The 21087-nt window shown below is 37.6% G+C and overlaps 1 protein-coding gene across 1 annotated transcript in view; it reads right to left on the bottom strand.

Moving 5' to 3' along the window:
• bsnb (bassoon (presynaptic cytomatrix protein) b) overlaps positions 1-21087 on the bottom strand; it is a 108956-nt gene that overhangs the window by 85751 nt on the left and 2118 nt on the right. The window contains exon 2 of the mRNA XM_041782911.1: positions 11751-12141. Coding sequence (XP_041638845.1) covers positions 11751-12141 — 391 coding nt within the window. The remainder of the gene's footprint in view (positions 1-11750; positions 12142-21087) is intronic.

Below are 21087 nucleotides of genomic sequence, written 5' to 3'. Positions count from 1 at the left end.
ACAAGACTGAAATATCTTCCTATTTGTATGGCAGATACATGAATATATTGAAAAGCAGCCTTTTTTCACTGAGACTTTGTACAGGGATTTGTAGGCAGTATCCTGATCTGCAGCTGTCATGCAGCCCTAACACATCACAGATCAGCTGTGATCTATTAAAATGAATTGTGGCACTTTTCTCTGAGGGTAGAACTGCATGAATCAATTCTGAAAATAAGCACCAGCTGTAAAATCAGTAAATAACACGCTGACATTACTGTACTTTTTAATTAGTAGAAAATTTAAATATTTTACCTGCCCATTATACTTCGGAACATTTAATGATAAGCAGTTATAAGGAAAAATGATTAAACTCTGTACTTGGTTGATAGAAGACAGAAAGTCAGAAAAATTTTATAGTTCTCCTTTAGGTCATGAACAATTTCAAAAACATCAAAAGCAAAAAGAAAAAGAAAGCATTACAGCTATCAGGGTCATCCAATCAGAACCTATCAGAGAAAAAATAAACAACATTTCATTCTAACCTCCCCGCAAGGACAAGAAATGAAATAGTATTTGCATGAAGAAAATGTTTAACTTTTCACATTCACTGAACGTCAGGAAAACTCAGATTCTCTGACATAATTTCACCATCACAATGCCATCCTCAAATGACATTAACTCTTACCCAGGCGAAGCTAAAACCATTATTATTAAGGGTTTAATATAAAAAACCTCATTGTCTTCTTCTTTGACAGAACAGAATGCCATTGAATCTCTAGTGCCTTATAATGCAACGTTAGAGAGGGATTAGAGATGTCTGATGCGAAATATTTGAATTAATTTGAGGGGATTAGGAGCCAGGCTCTGGCTCCCTCGAGGTATAATGGACTTATCCTTCACTGATATGACCACATCATTTCAGTTCATATTTACTTTTGATCCGTGGTCATGAAATCCGATTCTGGTTGCTTATTTCAACTATAAAACAACTCACGTTAAAAAACAAAAAAAAAACAAAAAAAAAAAGAATAAACTCTGGAGGAGTTTAGCAGTAATCATGAGCTGGAGTTCAAATGCAGAACAACGCTCTACCAGAGGCACACAAAACCTACAACTCTGCCTTCAAGTACCCTCAGAAAAAAACTGAATGTTTACTGAAACTATGGACAGCTTGTTCCCTCAGGTTTGAGGTTACTGTAGCAGCTTGAGAAAATCAATTTTAGGCCTTGGGATGAGAACATGGGCAACATTTAAAGTCCCAATTGCTGACTCTGACAAACTGAGAGAGGTATCTAACAAAGAGTGTGTATCCCACAGCTGAACATGTGCAGCTGGAGGAGGGAGATGAAACATCTGATGGACTGACCAGCAGAGTGACTCATACAAGCTGCTGTAGTCACAGTTAAAAACCTATTTACAAAAAGAGAGCTGCTGGGAAAGTTCTTATGGACTTCACTCAAACTTCTAAATTTACCTGTATGGGACAACAAAAATAACTTTTCAAACTTAAGGGGTTGCAGAGGAAGACGTTTATACAAAGCTGCTGTAGTGAGTGTATTATTAAACTGTTGAAAACCAAAGCCTTTAGCAGACACAGTGGGACAGAATCATCAATGAGTAAATGCACTTGATACATCTAAGTCAGATTTGGAGTTTTTTTCCCATCTTTCCATATATTCCTGAAAGAAAAATCAGGCATTTAGCTGCTCATGCTAAGCTATGCTTACAACGAGCTGTGTTCTGCACAACAGGCCCAATACTGTTGGACAGTAAGGGTCCATATAGGCAGGATATGAGGTGACAGGACAGCCCACCAACAATATGGTGACCTTTTGTCCTTATATCATGTAACTGGAGGTATTTACAGTACGAAAATGAGTGGCAAATACACCCTGGACAGCAGAAAAGGGTATGAAACAGCTTTATCATGTACAGTGCTGTTAAAAATTATTCATCCCTGTGGATGTTCCACCCTTTTACTGATTTCATAAATCAATCATGGTCGATATAATTTGGCTTTTTTGACTAAAAAAAAGGGGGGGGGGAAACTCCTTAATGTCAAAGAGAAAAAAGATCTTTACAAAGTGATGTCAATTCAAAAAAACATGTAAGTTAAAAAAAAGTGACTGCATGAGTATTCACCCCCCTTAAGTGATGAGCCTAATTCAACAGAGGTCAGGCTAATTGTTGCTAGAAGTCTCACAACAAATGAAATAGAGATCACCTGAGTGCAGCGAATGTGTCTCAAGTGATTGTAGTATAAAGACACCTGTATCTGGAAGGTCCAGTCACTGGTTAAACAGTATGCATGCTACCATTACACCATGAAGACAAAAGAACACTCATGGCAACTCAGAGAAAAGGAAATGGAAAATTTTAAGTCAAGAGTGGCCACAAATACTGCACATCAACCCAAACACACCATCCCCACTGTAAAGGATAGTGGTGGCAGCATCATGTGGTGGGGATGCTTCTCAGCAGCCGACACTTGAAGGTTTGTAAAGGTAGAGGGCAAAATTAATGCTGAAAAACAAAGGCAAATCCTGGAGTACAATTTTATTCAGTTTGCAAGAAAACTACGGCTTGAGAGAAGGTTTATCTTCAATGACCTGGAGAATACAGTGAAAGCTACACAGAAAGGATTTAAAGACAACAAGGTGAATGTTCTGGAGTGGCCGAGTCAAAGCCCAGACCTCAATCCAACAGAAAATTTGTGGCTGGACTTGAAAAGGGCTGTTCCAGTGTCCAGATGAGCAAACCTTACTGAGATCTATCCACACAGACTCAGTGCTGTGACTGCAACCAAAGGAGCATCTACTGAATACTAATTTAAGGGGGTGAATATTTATGCAATCCCTTATTTTACAGTACTTTTATTTAATTAATATTAGTTTGTAGAGATGTATTTTCACTTTGATAATAAAGAGTTTATTTTTGTATTTTTTTAAAAAAAAGCCAAATTATATTGACCATGATTGATTAAAAAAAATAAAATAAAATAAAATACAAGATAAAACATCCAAGGGGAGTATACTTTTTACAGGCTCTGTGTATGATGATCCAGCTGTTGTCCTCACTTCCTGTTCACAAGCAGAAACCTTTCCTGATTATTTCCCACTCCCGACACATTTTAAAGTTTTGTTCTTGTCATGTTTGGTGTGCAACAAGATGACCAACATGGCAACCACACACCAACAGATTCCATTCACCAACAACCAGTCTTGTGGTTAAACATGACTTTAGAGTAAACAAACATGGTGGATGACAAGCAGGAAAGAGTGATGATGGTGGTTTTTGGACTTCTTACTGAACATCTACTCTTTCCATTTGACAATCCACAGAGCGCATGCTCAGCTGTCCTTGGTATTTGCCCTACAAATCAGGATTTCTGATCATATTTACACCATGTTTTGTATTTAAATTTCAAACCTGGGCTGCCTGATCGCCTTCTGGGCAGACTGGGGAGGTTAAAATCACCCTTAACAACCTCACCCCACAGGGGAATGTGACAGGATAATCTTACGAGCCGTCAGATAATCAGACCTTTGTTGACTTTGGCCGGAAGGAGGAATCAGGCCTAAAATCTGCATTATCTTGTAGTGTGTGCCCCATCTTCAACTTGGGCTGGCAGGGAAAAAGTCCCAGTGAAAAATCCAGCTGTATGAATTCACATGTGGAAATTTTTGGAACCTTTCAGGAGCTTTGTGCACCTGTGAAAACACAGCCTAATGTTCTCTGTGCTCTTTCTACTAGGCAAGGAAAGTACTAGGATTTGTCAGGCGTCCTCTGATGAAAAGGCCGACCTACCATCGTTCTTAATTTACTGACTGAATGCAGACTTTAAAGCTGTAGGTCACTGAACCAAATCAAGGAGGAAAAAGGCCAAAATAAACCTCTGGAGATACATTTGGGTTATAGTTCTCTGATATTTCTGCAGAAGCAAGTCCTTTTAGATACAAGTAGTCATGTAATCCACTCTTAGACCACTTATAGTCATTAATATTGATAAGTGCAACTTAAAGGTTTGAATATTTCTACCTGCTTTGGTAAAAAATTACCAAGGAAATATATATAGAGAGAGAGCATTGCTATTAATAGCCACCATGTCCATTTTCTCTATAGTTCAATGGCATGAAATAATGCCTTCTCTTAGTCACAACAGATGCCATTTTTATATTAGAGCTATAGAAAAGGTCTAGTGCAATCTTGTCAGCCTCCCACCTGACTTATTTTGATCGGGGAGGAGGAGATATATAGAGTGCCTCTGCAGCATTTCATGTGTGGGAGCATTTGTTAAAACTGTTACTCAGCTTTGTGGGATTGTTGGTTAAAAGACAAAGAAGTTCGAAGGCATTGTTCTAACAAAAAGCATTAAAAAGACATCATGTAAAGCCTGCTTGCTCTCCAGAGTATTCTGTCAATGCTGATGCCGTCAACATAAAGAAGAACACAAATGCATAAAGAAAATGTTTCCTTTTTTGTTTCCACTGGGCTCCAGAATTATATTTCAATCCATTTCTACATTTTCTGTTTTTGTACTGCGGTGCTCGGAGCTCTAGTGTAGCATAGCGTTAGTATGAACGCTCTTTTATGGTTAATTTATGATGATGCTTCTCTCCTGCTCTGTCTCCTCACACTGCTCTCTCTCCCTTTTATTTTCAGCTGTGGCTTCTCAGGACCAGGCCATCGCTGCAGACAGAAGGAGGGTACAACTATAAATAGAAATTGGACCAATTATAAAGCAGATGTTCCCCCGTATGATGGTGGGAGAACACTGTCGGGTGTGTCTGTGGTTCTTTCACTACCTCTCTGCGCTCTTTCTCTTTGTACTTTTTGTCTCTGAGAGTGTCTCATTGCTCTCTGTCTGGCTTTCTTCTCTCCCTCTTTCATCCCTAAGTTTCTAATTAAAAGCATTTCATTAATAATTTTCAGAACACCAAGATATATTTTTCTATTGGGCTATAATCTGTCATTACAAGCTCACATGTACAAGAGCTTGTAAATTTCACAGACAGTTTTTCGGACTGACTGATGCATGTAACATCTCTTAGTTGCTGTTTACCTCTCTTTAAATTGCATTCTTATCACCACACAGACTACAGCTTCAACTCTGACTGAATCCTCAACTTGACACAAACAAAGATTGGCTTTATCAGCAATAGGACATTTTTTTTGCTAAATGTTAAGAAAGTACTCTTGTTTAGATGGACTTCTTGCTGAATAAGTGTAATTTAAAATTTCCAAATATGGAATCGCCCTGGACTATTAACATTTTAATCAGCACAGCTATCTCTTTGTAATTTGAGGGAAAATCTGCTTCTACAGCAGATTTTTTTCCATATTATCCCCATAATCTGGGACAGTTCAATCAGCATCTGTAACATATTTGTAAACAGAAATGCAGCTCATAGCAAGCAGACTGTGACAAGGACAGAGATGACATTGCTTGCATTTTTCATTAGAGATGCATTCGGGGAATTAATATACCTGACTGGACGGCCCATTACAATTATTTGTATCAATATTGAGATAACAATAATTAATCACAGTTCTTCTCATTTAAGGTTTTTTTTTCATCATTGCTTATTTTCTTATTGTGAAAAATATATAAAAAATATCCTGCCTCTTACCTTTTGGCAGAGCTAGACTGTGACAAAAATTGCACTGGGGTATTTTAGCCCCTGACATCCACCCTAACATTAGGTCAGATATGGCACAGCAGCAGCCCCTAAATGCACCAACTGCTCCACTGTTGGGCTACATGTTTAATTCACTGAACAATAGATGAAATAAGAGGTGAATAACTAAGAATTAGACCCAGTGTTCATCTAAAAATGTATTTCATCAAATAGTACTTAATAATTTAGCTTACTTTGACTGCTTTTGGAAGTAGCTCAGTCAATTATAATGATAAAACTGAGCAATTTTCTCAGAAAACTGTTCTTTGTACGTCTATTTGTCTTACATACATTATATATGTGGTTTGCACTGTCTTATGTCTGGTCTACTGTAATTCTGGTTTGGGAAAATCTCTTATTTTGAAAGAGAAACAAACGTCTGTTTTACAAGTATTTATAACTATAGCTTAACTGCGGCAAAAGAATCAAAACAAGATAATTTGTTCAATATCATTCGAATCATATGTGACTGTGTGATGACAAGTGAAGCTGTTTAAACGTGATTTTTTTTTATTTGACTGTCTTTACCAATGAAATTCTGCCAAAAAGCAGTTTCCAACAGAGGCAAAGCAGGAGAAGCTAATGTATGAGAAGCAGACTGGTGTGTGTATCTGTATCTGTGTGTCCACAAAGTACAAGGGAAGAGCCATTTCTATGGGCTGGCTCCTTTGGTCAAGACAGTCTGGCTGTAGTCTGCTGATCTCTGATGACCACTCTCACAGAGCATTCCTCTGAAACTCTGTCTCCGTCAGAACAGACGGGCCATAAAAATCTAGAACCACAGTAAAGATTTAGCTACACTTGCTGTTTAATTAGGTTAATAAATGAGCCAATGTAGCTACGTTAGCTTTAGCAACTGAGCTAAAGCTAACATAGCAACATAAATAATGTAACTGTGTAGCTTAGATGTCTGCTTTGTGAGCTTAGCTTTAGTTACATTTGCTGCATAATTAACATTACTACATCAGCCAATGTAGTGTGGTTAGCTTTGACCGTGTGAGTTCAGCAAATGTAGCTAAAGTTAACATAGCTACATAGATAATGTAACTGCGTAGCTTACATAGCTGCCTTGTGAGCTTAGCTTTAGTTACGTTTGCTGCATAATTAACGTTGCTACATAAGCCAATGTAGTCTGGTTAGCTTTGACTATGTGAGTTCAGCAAATGTAGCTAAAGTTTACGTAGCTACATAGATAATGTAACTGCGTAGCTTACATAGCTGCTTTGTTAGCTTAGCTTTAGTTATGTCTGCTGCATAATTAACGTTACTACATAAGCCAATGTAGTCTGGTTAGCTCTGACTATGTGGGTTTAGCAAATGTAGCTTCAGCTAATATAGCTATGTAGAGAGCGTACCTACGTAGTTGTTTTGTTAGCTTAGCATTAGCTATGTTAGCTACATAGCTTTCACAGCTAACAGAGCTACTTAAGCTACGCTTGCTGAATTGGAATGCTTTCATGAAGGATGAGCTTTTTCCTGAGATTAGACTGTTTTCTAGTCTTTTTAAAAACATTTTGTTTTTATATTTTGCAGGTCAGGGTTTTTACTTTTAACTTTTTGTATCCTAACCCTAACCTAAAATGGAAGTTTAATATGATTTGATATCAAAAGTTGTAGTGTGTATTTCCATTCTGAGATAGACAGCATGTCAGATGAACTGTGAGAGTGAGAGATGAAGAGCTCCAACCCTCTTTTTTTTTCTTTTTTTCTGTTGTTGTATACAGATATAAAAAGGCGAAATGGTACTAAATGAAGAGCCATATAAAAGCTGATGAAACAGTTATTATCACTAAGCTGGGCCAAGAAGTCTGATCACTAACACGAGTAACAATTCCCATCCTTCTAAGCAACAATGAATTGACATAATAATGAATAGACAGGCTATTTGCTTTCTAGCAGAACACAGCAAATCACGTCAGTTGATGGGGTGGCCTTTTGCATCCCAGTACTCCTTTTGACTACACAACCAATCCAGTCTGGATGAAGGCATCCCAGACCACCTACATATGCAGTCTAATCTTTTGGATATCAAACCATTTCAGTACAAGTTATGGTACATCCACACAAAGCATTAAGGACACTAAATATACATGGTGTTTGTTCACAGTGATGGGATAAAGCGTCCTTCAGTTTTAAGACTTTGTTTGGTCTAAAATACTTAAAATAAGTCCTACAAACAGCTGAAGTCATTCAGAACAACTGGATTTGTTTCAGTCTGAGAAACTGCTGCTAAAATCTAATGTCAACTGGACATCTAGTTTCATATTCAACCTTAAAATCAATGAAAAAACTCTTAGTGTGTCTTCTTTTTACCAAAATATCTGAAGAGGAAAACCTGTCCTCACCATCACTGCAGTCTTCCTCATTATCAACATCTTCAGCATTATCATTACCTTGCTTCCAACAACGCAGCCATCATCAATTTAACTGATGAACGATAAGGTTTCTGTTTGATCTGCCGCAGTGAGGCTAAAGCCCAATCCATGCTAAGTAGGTTAGGGGGGTAAATCTTTGGGTCTCCAGAGGCTGAGTGCTATCCCTCCTTGTCACTCTCTCCCTCCCTGTCAGCATCTGACAAGCTCACCAAGGTTGAGCTGAAAAATACCCATAACATCCACCTCCACAGATCTCTTTACTGCCATGCTCTCCTTCACTCGCTGCCATCATCTATTCTTCACTGTCTGTCTCCACTTTGCTCCACGCATTCCTTTTCTAGTCCTTCCATCTCCCACCACTTCCGACTTCTGCAGAATCTCTCTCCTCAACACACAAACATGCACTCATGCAATCACACATCCACATGAACACAACAAAAGTTCAAAAAACAAAGTGTTTACTTCCCCAAATCCTAGTATTTATTCATCCTACAGTTGCTCTGATAGCCTGTAGGCCAGCTTAACTGACATTGCATCTTGGCTGCAATTTTGCAACATGACTCACTGGAGTTGATGTGAAACTTTGTGACAGATGACACAGCCACACTTGACTCACAGTAACAGTGAAGCATGGCCTAATTCAAATTAGGCAAGTGATTTATTTTTGGATGAAGGCAATAGGCTTTCTCAGCTACCTGTTAACACTGATGACTGTTTAGATGCATATGAATGAATGTGAAAGAGGGGGGATATGTGTGCTGCCGCGGTCAGTAGTGGTGTTGGTAAAGGCTTTGTTTGGGAGAGGCTCTGGGCACGGTTTGGATGCTCACTCGGGCCTGTCAGAAACGATGGATGCAGCTTTGTTCAACGGTTATGTGCTTTTAGTTTGTTGTATTAGCTGCAAAAGAACAAAGAACTCGCTTAAGATGAGAGACCCAGGATTCATTACAGCAAACAGGAAGTGGCCAATGTGTTACTGGAAAGAGTAATGGGGTAACCAGCTCTTTGGGGATGAAAAATCATGAGGCCAAAAGAACATTAAATACTTAACAAATCAAGATGAACAATGGCTACGCTCAGGATGCTCGCAGCTCTGAACCAGCATGAATCTGATTCATAACCTCGCTTCAGTCGGTGCACTCCAGCCCAGTTGGTGCACTCCAGTGATGACTATTGTTTCTCAGCCAAATGAGAAACAATAGTCATTGGTGGCATTACTCACAAATGTCACAGAGAATTAATGACAATTATTTCAACCACCTGAGTCACCTACCTCTACACAATGTTAAAATGTAGCCTCACTGTAAGAGACTCATGTTATCATACTTTACAATGCACTGCAGTAATGTATACACTGTGATCTATTAGAGACACAATAACCTTAAGATACATACCTATTATGAATGCTATGACTACTTATGACAGAGCTGTTTTCAGTCAAGAGAAAATGAACAAAAAAAATTATATAAGACATTGTGTTCCTATATATAAGCCAGATATAAAGTGCCTATGAAAAGTGTTCAAATTGTGTCTCAAGTGATTGTAGTATAAATACACCTGTGTGTGGAAGGTCCACTCACTGATTGATAAGTAGTCTTGGCTACCATTACACCATAAGGACAAAAGAATACTCCAAGCAATTCAGAGACAAGGTATCAGGGATGGATATAAAACACATTACCAAGGCACTGAACATCCCCCAGAGTTCAGTTAAATCTATCGTGAAAAAATGGAAGGAATATGGCATAACTGCCTAGATCAGGCCATACTCATAAATTGAGCGACCCTGCAAGAAAGGAGACTAGTGAGAGAGGCCATCAAGACACCTATGAAAGAGTTACAAGCTTCAGCAGCTGAGATGATAGAGACTCTGCATACAACAACTGTTGTCCAGTTCATCACTAGTTAAAGCTTTGTAGGAGAGTGGCAAAGAGAAAAACACTATTGAAGAAAACTCAGATTACATCTCAACTGGAGTTCACGACGCCATGTGGGAGATTTGAAGGCCAAGTGACCTCATGAGACCAAAATGGTGCTTTATGGCCATCAGACGCTATGTTTGGTGGGTGCCAAACACTGCACAACACTGCAAACAAACCATTCCCACTGTGAAGCACATTGGTGGCAGCATCATGCTGTGGGGATGCTTCTTAGCAGCCAGCACTAAGGCTTGTAAAGGTGGAGGTTGAAACAAATACAGAAAAATATAGAAAATCCTGGAGGACAATCTTATTCAGTCTGCAGAAGAACTATCTAACATGCAATGACCTGAAGCATGCAGTGAAAGCTACACAGAAATTGTTTAAAGACAACAAGGTGAATGTTCTGGAGTGACCAAGTCAAAGCCCTGATCTCAATCCAATAGAAAACCTGTGGCTCAACTTGTACAGGGCTGTTCACGCCTAATCCCCATGCAACCTGACAGAGCTTGAGCAGTTTTGTGAAGAAGAAAGGAGTAAAATTTCAGTGTCCAGATGTGCAAACCTGATTGAGACCTTTTAACACAGATTCAGTGCTGTGATAGCAGAAAGCCGCATCTACTAAATAAAAGTGGGTAAATGTTATGCAGTCACTTATTTTGCATTATAGATTTTATCTAATTGACATCACTTTGTTGAAATTTGTTTTCACTTTGACATTAAAGAGCCATTTGTCAAAAAAGCTTAATTATATTGACCAAGTTTGACTTATAAAATCAGTATCATAGACTGTAAAGAATATTCTCTCTTTCTGTTAACAGATTTTCTATTATTTAGATTTTTTTCTCCCCATATTTCATTCATGGAACACTGTGTGGGTTAAGCCAATTTCAGGCCAAGCTAAACCATTTTAATTTTTCCTCTGATGCAACACTCAATGTGGAAGCTCAGAAACATCCAAACTTCTTATTTCTTTGTGTACAAGGATGCAACATGTGTAAAACTGTGATTACTCAGTAATTTTGAAGAGAATGGAAACTTGGAGGTAAAATGTTGTTTCAACCCTATTGGCTAAACTCAGACAACAGCTGATGTTAGCATCCAGCCACTTTTACCTCACACGAAAGGCCTTAAGCCAGGAAGTGGGTGAATCTAATGTCATGGTTGTCTTTAAAGCTATTGTATCTTGATGACTATGGACACTGAAAGGACAACTGTAACAGTGTGATAACACCAAAAAATCTCAGTTTTAACATTTAATATGGGTTTTACACTATTTTCATTTAAATACAGGGTTGTAGTGTTTTTCAAATAGCTACATAGAGTTTTATTGACATTTCAGTTAATGTCCCAACTTTTAAGGAAATTGGGTTGTAAAAAATATGGCTTTTTTAATTCACTCAGATCTTAAATATCCATTTTCTACAGCTGCCAATCCATCATGGATCTGTGAAATAAGTGTTGTCCTACATCCTACATTTATTAAACTTTTATCCTTAAATACTCAATATTATACTTGAGTATAATATTGTAACTGCACTAACTCCTGGGTAGTTGTACAGTATGCCTGTATGTATACTCTTTGTTTTCTTTCATTTTCAGTGGTGTTTTTATCATGTGAATGCACCAAAGCAGATGCTAACCTAACCTACCCTGTGTAGAATGACAGCAGTAACAGCTCTGCTACATGTCTATGGTGGTTTGTTAGATAAACTACTATTAAACTAGGATGAAAGGAGGAAAAATGTGCATGGGACACATTTGTATTATTGGTCCAGCTAAGCAGCAGGGCTTACCTCTGTGAGGTGAGGATTGGGGTTGAAGCCACACTGGTTGCACACCATGGAGCGGCACTGTGTGCAGGTGTTCACATTGGGCTTGTCATCCCCAGTGCCCATCAGGTCAGTGGTTTTGCAGACAGGGCAGAGTTTGCTGCTGGGCATGGGCGCAATTTGTGGCACAGAATAAGGGGAGGTGGGAACACTGCCGCGGTCGGGGGACACAGAGGGAGACCTCCCAGTCCTGCTGCTCCCCAAATCCACCTGTAGACTCTTCCTCGCCACATGACCCTGGCCCTGCTCCCCCTGCGATGCAGCATGCTGAGGGGTGTCATGAGAGGCCAACCTGTCCCCTGGCCCGTGACTGCTCTGGACTCCTGCTTTAGGTCCGGGGTCTGATGGCGAAGGTCTAATAGAGAGATGACAGAGAGCACACAAAATGGTTAGTAGTCCTTCTTCAACTTGATATTATCAACTTAACATCAGTACAAGTACTATTTTACTCTCTTATAGTATATGATGTAAAATTATATTTTGTGATACACTTTTCTCTGTTTAGTGAGTTTCCTTACACAGTATTTTTTTCTGCAGCAAAACACAGCAGTGAAACTAATGTTGAAGATGCACTTATGAAACAAAAACCCTTCACACTTGTGTACAAGAACACCAACATTTGTCTTCCACAAGAATCACTTAACCAGCCTTAACACCATGACCCAAAACAACACCAGCAAGAACTGGTTTCCAAATATGCATCACTGCAGCATAGAGGAAATATCTTTCTCTACTTCGTGAGCATAAAGCAAGGGTCCAACAAAGCAAAGGGCACTTCTTTGCTGCAGTGCAACCTTAAAGTGGTTGTTATAGAATTTAATCAAAATAAACATTTAAATCAGAATTCATTAAAACGGATAAATGAATAAAGTCATTAATTGTGGATAAAGAGGCTGATTTGCATTTTTGCTTTGATTCAAAATGTACTAATTAAAATAAAAGTGATTGCATTAATGGAATACAGAATCGTTCTTATTCAGGATAGAAAGTTGTATGGGATAGAGCCACATATTGAAACGCAACAGTGCTCATCAACCTCAAGGTCTCATCCACATCACACCTTACATCCTCTTATGCAACAGCAGGGAGAGAATATTTCAGCCAGCTGCATCAATCCCACGGTCATAAACTTCCCATCCCAGACCAACAAAAAAAAATTCTCTATGATGCAACCAAACACCATCCTGTTCAATGACAAACTGAGTTTTTATGCCTCTCATGCTACATTTCTTAAACCTGACAGAACTATTTCATTAAGGTCATCAGAGAGTGATGACCACCTGGTCATGTGTAGTCATAAAGGAGCATAGGATTGTTAGTTTGTTTTAAAATGAAGAAAAAAGAAGAAACACTAGAAGACTCAGAGGGGCGCTAATTTCCCCTCCGGTGCCCTAACCTCTAATTTCCACATACACCGGCTGTGCCGTGATCCACTCATGAAGGGCACTGCAGGGCAAACCGCTTACTTTCTAGTCAGTCTTTGCAATTCAACTGCTCATGCTCTAGTCTGTCTCCAGCGTCCCAGAAGTGCCACTATGCTCCGCTTGAAATATGCACCAGATTTATTTGCAGAGCTGCTACCAAACCGCATCAATCCACGTAGAGCAGATTGATCCAAACAGCCGGAAACATGTGCAAAGGATCCGGTCAACTCCAAAATATAACACAATGCACAATCCTGATCGTAAATCATCACTTTATTAATATTATGTCTCATCCTGTGGTACAAGAAAAAGGTCATCGGGAGGTCAGTGGATCACAGAAGAGTACTCTCCAAATGGATTTAACCAGGCTTTTCTAATTATGTAACTTTAAATGTATGACGAGTTTTCTATTTTGTTTTCCTACCGCATATAACAAGTTCCCCTTTTTAATTCTTATTTATTTACTTTTATTTAACCAGGAAAACCTCATTGAGATTAAGAATCTCATTTACAAAAGTGTCCTGGTCATTTTCATCCGTACCCCTAAAAAAACCTGAGTCTGCCACCGAGAAGAAAACTGCTTTGTGTTACGCCTTAACGTAGCATAATAACTCTGAAATGGGAAAAAAAATCATCCAAAATATGTGAAATAAATCCTTAATAAATTGGTGGTAAAAATTAGGATAGAAAGCAATGCTTGAGTGCCACAAAGTCAGCTGAACATAAAGAAAATATGTATGACCAATTCGAAAAAACAGTAAAAAAAATTTGATAAGCCTTATTAATGGAATATTATTGTCTTTGCTCAGTGAATTCAGTGTTTCTCACAGTGAGATGCATCCAAAACCTCCATAGGACTGAATAAATGGGTGTTGAATTCGGATTAACCATGACAGGATTAACACAGTATCAGATTTTGCACTACAATAAGATTATAGTAAACATTACATGATATTCATACCTGTTTTGTGATCATTGGAAACAATAAACAAATATCAGGCACTCAAATAATTTCTTCAAAAAATTTAGGCAAACACCAGGCCACTGTCTAAATTGCCACAAATGTTGGCTATGTTTGGTTTTAAATTTTTTCAAACATAATAGGGCTACTTAGGCTTTTCTAACTCTTCCTGTTTAAGGCAGTTTTGGATTAGAAATAAGACCAAAGATCTTTCTTTTTTTTTAAAGGCACCCGTATTTTTGAGTACCATTAATAATATAATCAACAGAGATTGTACTGTTTTTCAACACATGGTTTTGAGAAGTATCAAAGTATCATAATTCTGACAGCCATATGCCATATTATAGGTTAACAATATAACAAAATAAATCTTGTATGAAAGAAAAACTAAATCATAAATGAATCCAATATAAAGCTTGATTCTTCATTTGTCACATCGAAAGAAACCAATGCAGCTGTTTTTGTAAACTAAAGGAAAGAGCTGGTTATTCTTGGAAAAGGGGAAATATGAGAACAGGAACCTTAGAAGCCTGAAGGCCTTTAATTTGCTTTGTTTTATTACTTCATCTACCTAGTTTGTGCATCTAACAACATTTTCTCCCTGTGCTGTAAATATGAAGCTTATACATATTAATCTAACTACATTTTCTAAATGAGCTGCGTCTAATGATTTCTCGAGTGGGTTTCATTCCAGTGAACTCTACTTAATTTCAGAAGGAAGAGCACTTCTCTCTGAGAGCTATATTTTGGAGGCCTTCATCTGTGAGATGCACTCAGTCCACATGCCATTAAAAGATTTTATTGTTGCTCAAAGTGTGATATCAGACTACTCAAAACACTGGCCAACAGAGAGGCATATGTTGAATATTTTATATGGCCTCTATCAGTTTCTGAGAAGTGCTCCTTGTGGCTGGTTTTTACTCTTAAAGCAGTTCTCTTATTCCCTCTGTAACGTTTTTTAGATGAATTAAAGTTGGTGTATCAGACAACTACATTACAAACTTTTGGTTTTCTTGCTTATGCCCTCAGGCGTTCACACCAATAGTTAAATAGAAATGGAGGATTTCCGCTGTCATAACAACTTAGGCCTTGTTTTGTCATGGCCGTCATCTTCAAAGACAGTCTCAGCAGCAGCTCTGCATCCACAGAGAGAGACTGGTGCTAATAAAAGGACGAATAAAAGGATTCAAATGGAGCATGTTAGCAATTATGAGTCACAGCTGATCACTTGAGCTTCTGCACAACTCGAACCTTGTTCCGCTCTCAGCAGGGGTTCTGTCTTTCACTGTCAGTCGTGAAGCAGAATCTTCACTTTTCAAACCATTACTGCTCCGTTGGATTAAAATTTCAGCCCTGATAGCGTGCTGACCACCACTCTGTCTCGGTTTCAGACTCAAAAGGAAAATGCTCGACTAACCAACAGCGACTGATGGGGCATTGTTCTCAGAGAGAGGGTAGTTTCACATAAAACATCACTGATTTAAGTCACAGGCACTTCAATAGCACCACAAAAAGATGGAAGACACCTTTTCAAAAGACTTTAGATATTCTCTTACATCAGTAAATGGGAGTCCACCGAGAGCTACTTGTGACTTTGCATCTAAAGCACTATAAATTGCCTGTTTTATCACCAAGTGGATAGTGAAAGGTTTAAGGGTTTGTAAGCTGACAATCTTCTGTAATGGGAGCTCCCCATGAAACTTCCGTCGTAAGGAGGCGGAAAGAGGGTAAGATTTTCAGCGCAGCCTAAGTAATACATGCAGCAAGGTACTATTCAACATTTCAGGTGATATGATTAGTCTCTGTCCTCTGATAGAAGTGAAGATTCATACAGTGATGAAAATAGGAAGCTGATTTGATACAGGAAGTAGATGGTAGTGCATAAAACCTTTCACACCACAGTTTTTGGATGAGTTAAGAGCTGCTGGTACAAACACTAAAGGGAATTATTTTTCTCAGCCTACTCTTGCACTATCATTGACTATCATTGAAGTTCCTATGAGGAGGTTTTATCAGGTTATGAAACAGATTGATTCATTTTTAGAACCAACAAAAGCAAGCCAGACAGTTAGCAACAAAAATTGAAATTTTAAAAGGTAACTTCTTGGGCTTATAAACACTGCTGCAGGGAAGGAATGAGATGAAGCCTTTTCATAGCATTTAAAAAATCATCACAATATTCAACACACAGCTGGCTGATTAAAAAGATGGACATGTTGAGGTTTAAATGAATGAGCTTACATGTTTACAGAACAAGATCAGTAAGATTTTAGAATTGCATTGTTTTGTCTGCAGGGGGCGCCAAAATCCAAGTGAAGAGAAAGTTCCTCACAGGAGCTTTAATGGTGTTTCATTAAACACATGATGTAGCTATTCAGGGATGTCAACAACAAGCCAACCTACAGTTAAACATGTCAGCCCCAAATTTAGTTCAGGCCTAAAACTACAGTCCTGAAATCACAGTTTAAAGTTTTAGAATAAATTTCAGTTCATAAATCACACTTTAAAGTGTAGGTAATGATGATAATAAAGAAAAAGACTTCAGCTAAAGTAGATATGTTGGCCCAGCCTAAAACTCAACCTAATTATTTGTTTGTACTGGTAGTTACAGCTAATACAGGCAGATTTTTACAGACAAAATATTGGTGTTAAATATTGGCAGAAATACTGCTATTCCCTTTTTAAGCTAATATCTGCCGATACTGATATGCCAGTAAGGGCCACATCTGGACAAAGTGAGGCCCTAAGCAGACTCTAATATGAGCTAAAAACATTCTTAATTCATCTGGTTATAAATATAGTAACAAGAGTTAACCTGCAACTTAACTCTGAGTGTTCACTCATCAACAAAATCCAAGTAGCCCCACCCTGACAAAAAAAAACAGTACAGCCCTGAAACAGTTAAAAGCAGCAGGTGCATAATTTCATCCTGAAAGAGTATATGTGTATCATCATCTCTATAATGGAGATTCTATATGTCTCTTATCGATTTCCCTATCGTCCCCTGTAAACGAACCAGAGTGACTCGGGCTCCTGAAACATATCCTATGCTGTCAGTTTAGTCATATCTAAAGGTCAAACCAGAAAGGTACAGGATACTTCAGACCTGGAGGCATGTCCAAATACATTGTTTGATTGTAAATGGATGTTAAAGACATCATGTGGAGGATTATCCACTGTGAAATGTCTGATAATATTCATGACTTAGTGAAGTCAAAGGAAGGTAAAAAAAAAAAGGTATGCTTACTCAGCAAATACTTCCATTATGTGTCAGGTGAACCCCAAGACTGTAAAAGGTGTGAGCTTTATATCAGCTATTACTGGTGTTATATTGAACGAATGGGATCTTACATAAATTCACTATTTCTATAAAAAATATGACCAATACACATTTTCTTATTTTGGTGACCATTATGAAAATGACAGAAGCTGTGATAAAATCCAGGCTGAGGCAGTTACAATATTCCCTTAGCAAATTACTGGACGACTGCTGTGTCTAAGACCAGGGCACTTCTCATTTTCAATGTTTGCAGACATTTCATCATTTATTTTAAGACAAGTTTGGCAAACCCTGGAGAAAATATACAATATTAATGAGCAGCCGAGACATGGTTGAGGGAAAGCTAACTGTAGAGACAATGTATTCTCCAACATGCTGCTCCAAGGCAGAAGATTTGATGATGAAACTTTGCAGAATGTCACAGAGGACGAGACTTAGCACATGATGCAGAACCCAAGATAACACTAGATCCTAATGGGGGCATACAAAGTGTGTTACAGCAGCGCTTTGTTGTCAGATAATGTGCACATATAGTAAGAGGCACAGTTCTGATCGCTTGTAGCTTAAGTTGACTCATATTCCTGAACAAAACAAAGATGGCAGCCAGAATCTCATTTGTTCTTGATTAATTATGAATTAATGCAGAGAATAGTATATTGTTGTTTGTTCCCACCACTTTTTCAAAAACACAGAAAAAACATTTTTCTTGTGTGTTACGAATAGATCAAGGTCATGTGTCATCCATGTTTGCCCGAATGGGAAGACCTGCAGAAATAGAGATAGATTCAAAATGTTCATCATCTCACTCGCAACATTTTTCCACCTTAATTGTTAAAAGAGTCTTTCAGGATGACAGAAATTAATTCTTTTATGTTGAGCATTGTTAAACAGCCTTCTGGTTTCATGCATGAAACAAAGGAGGCTAACTGTAAAAGAAAACAAACTAGACTTCAGCTTTAGCCGAAGTCTAGTCTAAGTATGGTTGAGACAAATATGAAAAAGCCAATTTATTGTCGCCCTCACTCATGTTACACAATTATCTAGGGATGTGCAGATGCTTCAGTTTCACATCAGTATTAGATGACAGCGGTAACAGCAATTAATGTTGCATTCAGTTTTTAGTAGCCAGTTTTTTTCTGTTGTGTCCAATCAGTTTGATTCTGGCATCTAGTAAAGCTGAAACTGAATCAAATAAGAGCTTTTCTACGGGGAAGAACAAGTCCCCTGTTAGACAAACCATTTTCTGATTCATTGTGAAATACGACAAAAAAGCTGGCACAGAGGGAGTGTTTCACCCAAAGAAGTAATAAAAAACATGGTTATTGGCAAACTGCCACTGGCTAAATTGTTCTTTTAGACATCCCTAATTTTCCCAATTTTGCATCTGAACAATTTTTGTATCCCTGGCGCCAAATACTGCCTTTTTTTATAAACTAAAATATGGCACTGGATACATTTCCTTACATGGACATAGATGAGTGTTATTGTGAACAGAAGATATTTGCCAAAAACGTAGTAGACAGTAGGATAATGTCAGACAAAATATTAAGAGATAAAGCAGAATAAGAGGCAAATCTGACACAAAATTACAGTGAATAAATATGTTTATCCTTCATTTAATCAAATTTACAAAGTATTATTTTTTTGTAATAACCAGTATTATTAGACTTGTTGTATAGTAATATTATTGTCAGGTTACAATGCTTTCTGTTATGTTACTTTATGTAACATTACATTATATCACTTTACATAACAACTTAATATCACGTTACTGTACGTAACATTACTTTGCATTACTTCACTTTATGGTACTTAACATTACGCTGTTTTGCTATGCTGTGTCATGATATGGTATGATGTGTTACATTATTTTGTGTTTTGTTGTGGTATATTGTGATATGTTATGTTTTGTTGTGCGTGGGTTATGTTATGATGTGGTATGTTGATGTCATGGTAAATTTGTGTTATGTTGTATCTTGTGTTATGATACGTTGTGTTGTGCTAAGTTCTGTTTTGTTGTTACGTGGTGTCATGTTGGGTTGTGTTATGTTGTGTAGTCTTATGTCACGATGTGGTATGTTTATGTTATGGTAAACGTGTGTTATGTTGTTTTATGTGTTGTTCCATGTTCTACTGTGTTACGCTATGTTGTGGTTTTCTGTGTTATGTTGTGTTACACTGTGGAATACTATGCTATGATGTGTTGTGTTGTACCAAGTTCTGTTGTGTTGTGTGGTGTCAGGTTGTGTAGTGTTATGTTATGTTGTTATGTTATGTTATGTTATGTTATGTTATGTTATGTTATGTTGTGTTATGTGGTATGTTATGTTGTGTTGTGTTGTGTTATGTTATGCTATGTTGTTGAGTTGTGTTATTTGGTTCTATGTTATGTTATGTTATGTTGTTATGTTATGTTGTTATGTTTATGTTATGTTTTGTTTGTTTTGTTGTTATGTTATGTTGTGTTTACGTTATGTTATGTTTGTTTTGTTGTTATGTCATGTTATGTTATGTTATGTTATGTTGTGTTTATGTTATGTTTGTTTTGTTTTTATGTTATGTTATGTTGTGTTTATGTTATGTTTGTTTTGTTGTTATGTTATGTTATGTTGTGTTTATGTTATGTTTGTTTTGTTATGTTATGTTATGTTTGTTTTGTTATGTTATGTTGTGTTGTGTTGTGTTAATGTTATGTTTGTTTTGTTGTTATGTCATCTTATGTTATGTTACGTTATGTTATGTTATGTTATGTTATGTTATGTTATGTTACGTTATGTTATGTTGTGCCATGTATGTTATGGTTTGTTGTGTTGTGCTATGTTCTGTTGAGTTGTGTTGTGTTTTGTTGTTATTTTGTTTTGTTTTTGTGGCCCCATCCTTAGTCCCTGAGTCCTTTGAGACAGACTTTTTATAGTCTTAGGTAACGAACACACAGAGGGAAGGTATGTTGTTCTGAATATAAAATACATCCCTTAAATATGAAGGATAACGTAAGTGTTCATAATAAGCCTTTATATGCTTTGCTGTTCGCCTTCTTCTAAATTTGAGCACTGTATCTATCTGGACAAACCAGCCATTTTTTCTCAGTATGTCATACTGTCATTAATATTAACCTCTGCTTTTGCATTATTTGTTTGAGTTGTGATAACCATTTTCTATGTTTAGGCTGCATGGTGAGCAGTGCTTTGCTGAAGCTAAATTAATTATGAGGGCATCCTGTTTGTGCCTCTGAACATGCCTGTATCCATTATTTTCATGGCTTTTACAAACTGAAGCTGCGTCTGGATTCATGATCGAATTTTGATTTAAACTAATTTACAAGGCTCAATTATTTGAAATGAAACTGAATCATGTACTGTATCATCCATCTTTACAATGATGGAGAAAGCACAGCTCCCCACTGCTTCAGATGAAAAGATAAAAGAAAAAGCAGCACATTTTTTTTAGTGAATAAGAAATATCAAGAGCATGTGTTCAACACATACATTTCTGAAAGCTTGTCAGTTCTGGTTATCAGGTCAGGATGACTGTGCACTTAGTCAAATCTGTCGTGATCAGAGAACAAAACAACCACATTGTGCAGAAGAGTAGGATGACTCCCATAGCTGCACGCCCTCCTATATGAGCTCAGATTCA

Source organism: Cheilinus undulatus, linkage group 3, assembly GCF_018320785.1.
Source record: "Cheilinus undulatus linkage group 3, ASM1832078v1, whole genome shotgun sequence".
Lineage (NCBI taxonomy): Eukaryota > Metazoa > Chordata > Actinopteri > Labriformes > Labridae > Cheilinus > Cheilinus undulatus.
The sequence above is the reverse complement of the archived record's forward strand: the minus strand, read 5'-3'. Positions and strand labels throughout refer to the sequence as shown.